Raw genomic sequence first — 3346 nt, 5'->3', positions numbered from 1 at the left:
AAAAATGATGAAACTTTATGACTCGCTAAAACATCTCATATTATAAAATTCATTGCTCATCTCATAATTCACTATGTTTATAACAACACCAAGCAGCAAGTACCGTAAGCTTAATCAATATTGCAGTAAACAAATTTGAATGTACCTGCACAGCAGAGAACGGTATTCGGGAGAAGTTTCTAAGTATTTATGTTGACTGCAACATATAAAATTCCGTGGCTTCCCATATTGAACAACAGAAAATATTTCGGTAATTCTTCATCATTTCCTACGACCGTTTGCATCCTCTCCTGGTGGCATCGGTTTCCGTTAATGGCCATATCCGCATGTTTATGACCCATAGCAAACAAACAACAAACGCACCCATTGAAGCCAAGGTCGAACATACTCGCCGTGGGGAATCCGTTTGTCGGCCGACAAGCAGTCGAACAGTCTGCTGCAATAGCAGCGCAGCAGTCTGCTGCGTAAATGGGCGCATCAGCACATAAAAAAGAAGTTATTTAAACATAAAAACAACGATAATGCTTTAATGAAACGCACCCAAGCAGGCAAACAACAATAAACTGGAGCGAAAAGCCATTTAGCCATAATAAAAACACTAGAAGCGAATGTCTTGCTGGAGGTAGTTTGACGTTTGCAGGGCACTTTTGACAGCTCCGGGTACGTCAACCGTGGTACAATACCGGAGAGCTATGAACGCGTGGCCGAGACAGTTTACGGCTATGGTTAAAGGTTTTATAGGTCCATAAAAGTTAACATTATTTGGAGGGAATCATAAAAACAGTATCTTTGAAGGGTTTGTTTTGACGCGACCGAAATGCCGGTTATGCACATTTCTACTTCCCCATGTACCTGAGTAGCGGGGCGGAATGTTCTCACAATAATCACCCCTACCAAATACAACAGAGTTAACATAATAGAACTGATTATTCACAGACTAATTAGGTAGCTGTTTTTGCTGTGGACCTCTACGGCCGCCAGATTACCTCCCAGTGCATTCTACGATTGCATTGTGATTAGGTCTCACCGAAATGACGTTAGTTAGGTTTCTGAGCCTTTTAATTTTTGCTGCCGTTTGCAGTTCGCAAAATGCAAACGTAGCCCAAAAAATTGACGATTATCGTAAGCAGTGCGTCGAACTCAGCGACGTCAGCGTGGAGTCGGCCATCAAGGTGCACGCTGGACAAGTTATTGATAATCCAGACTGGTCTACAAAGGTTAGCGAAACGAAGTCAGATTTGAATCAGGACACAAAACCTAAGATTTTTCATTCTTTGCAGCGCTATGTGCAGTGTTTCTTCCAGAAGATGCAGTTTATGGATGAAAATGGAGCGATGTTGAAAGATGCCGTGGTTGAGTTTTTCAGTGGAATACAAGGCGAAAACACGGCCAAGGCCATGGTGAAAAACTGTGATATTCAGAAGCAGGACCCACTGGATACGGCCTACGAGGTTTTGGTGTGCTATCAGCGAAACAAGAGTGGATGAAACACCAAATAATATACATAGTTAAGAGGTTGAACTTTCGTTTTGAAAATATGCTCTCATTTGATGGAAATATAGACCGAAATATTTAGTAGTTTCAAAAACGTGGGTTCTTCCAGAGACGACCAGTTAAAAAGAACCTAGCTGACGACTCGGTATTATAATGATATGTATTTAATTTAGTATCATCACCAATCTTCTGAAAGGCAAGCATGTTTATGAAGATGCACAAATTAGTGTTTAAGAAACTTTCAGTGCTCTTCATACTTAACGGATCACAAGAAAACGCGCCCGAAATAATGCGCGAATATCGTATATCGTTCTTTATCTTGTATCTACTTCCAGGTTTTGTTTTTCACGGAATTAATTAATTTAACGATTAACCTGAACTTTAACAGCTTTTGAAATACCGCATAAATATTCTTCTTTTTTTTGTGATTTTTTCGTGGGGTAAACTCATTGTTTCATTGGCGCTAAAAGTCCTAATCGACTAAAACCAAATAGTGTAAAATAAAACCTGTATGCATTCGATAAAGCATTCTTATGTCCACCTTCAGTCAATATCTTTATGCCATCTCTATTAGGGCTCTGTTTTTTTAATTTCCTTTTTCTTAATTTTTCTTTTGCGGTTTTTGTCCCTTTTTCGCTTCATTTAATATTAGTACAGCCAAGGAAAAAAACGGAAACATTCAATGCATATTTTATTCCTGCTAAGTACTTTCTATAGGATGTTGATCTCAAAGTTTAGATTGCGTTTCTTTCAACAATTTTCGTAACACATTGTTCTTTAATACAAATAAAAATTCCGTAACAAATTGTTCTTTAATACAAATATAATCGAAATGCGTTACATAAACCTCATCAACCAAGCATTATCTACTTGAACGCACTTAGTATTCCGGAGCAGTGCTGATAATATCACTAGGAATGACGCAGGTAGTAATAACAGCACTCCTGCCCTATGAGCTACAATAACGAACTCCCACTCAGAGCAGCTTTGCTCTGTTCTGTCGGTAGCAATCGAACATAGCGTAGGCCGTATCGCATGGGTTCGTTCTTCGCAAGTCGCATTTGTCCGCCAGCTTCTTAGCTTTGTCCGCTTCCATCAGTTTGGTCAAAACCGCAACCACTTTGTCCTTCTGCACCACACCTTTCTCGTTCATCATTCGCAGTTTCGAGAAGAAACATTGGACGTAGCACTATTCGGAAGCAGACATTATCAATGGGGCATGAAGTCGTTAAATGGTGCTCACCTTGGTCGACTGATCGGGATTGGGTATAGTGTCTTCGTCGCGTAATTTCTTCGACGATGACTCAGTGATTCCACTGGCTTCAATGCACTGCAGTTTATAGGCATCGATTTCGGGAATTTTGGACAATTCCTTTTGGGAATGCACCACAGACTAAAATTGATCGAATCCAATGTAGAATGTACGACAACTTGAACCAACGTACTTACCACGGAATATATCAACAAAATCGAAAAGATCGATAGCTTCATCACGTTGTATGATGTCATCTCAACTGATCTTATTATCTGTGGCGTTGATTGTTGAAGCTGTTTCTTCTCTCACTGCTGGCTGTCGACTCGATCGATCGTAGTGCTGTTGTTTGAGAGTGTTGATCGCAGGTGACGACGCTCCATAGTTTTGCAACCTTTCGAGAAATAACTAAGAGTCGGAGTGACTTTCTCATTACTTAATTCAGTTACAATTACTTATGGAACTTAAGTAGAAAATAATACAAGTTGAAGAGATCCATCGAAAAATATTTTAAGAGAATAATGATTTTGGCTGGTTATTTTCTATTATTGTCTGTTTTTTGTTGATCGAACCTTTTATAACAAAATCACAAAATACTTT

General features: G+C 39.4%; 2 protein-coding genes across 2 annotated transcripts; one reads left to right on the top strand and one right to left on the bottom strand.

The window, feature by feature from the left end:
* Positions 1–979: 979 nt before the first annotated feature.
* On the top strand, positions 980–2349 carry LOC134227388 (general odorant-binding protein 56d-like). Its single transcript, XM_062708807.1, has 2 exons — positions 980–1217; positions 1281–2349. Exons 1-2 carry the CDS (start codon positions 1032–1034, stop codon positions 1485–1487), a joined length of 393 nt encoding a protein of 130 aa, XP_062564791.1. The 5' UTR covers positions 980–1031; the 3' UTR covers positions 1488–2349.
* LOC134227387 (general odorant-binding protein 56d-like) lies at positions 2292–3103 on the bottom strand. Its single transcript, XM_062708805.1, has 3 exons — positions 2944–3103; positions 2738–2887; positions 2292–2683 (listed from the first exon to the last, which is right to left on the bottom strand). Exons 1-3 carry the CDS (start codon positions 3001–3003, stop codon positions 2471–2473), a joined length of 423 nt encoding a protein of 140 aa, XP_062564789.1. The 5' UTR covers positions 3004–3103; the 3' UTR covers positions 2292–2470.
* Positions 3104–3346: the final 243 nt, after the last annotated feature.

This window comes from Armigeres subalbatus, chromosome 3 (assembly GCF_024139115.2).
Source record: "Armigeres subalbatus isolate Guangzhou_Male chromosome 3, GZ_Asu_2, whole genome shotgun sequence".
NCBI lineage: Eukaryota > Metazoa > Arthropoda > Insecta > Diptera > Culicidae > Armigeres > Armigeres subalbatus.
The sequence above is the reverse complement of the archived record's forward strand: the minus strand, read 5'-3'. Positions and strand labels throughout refer to the sequence as shown.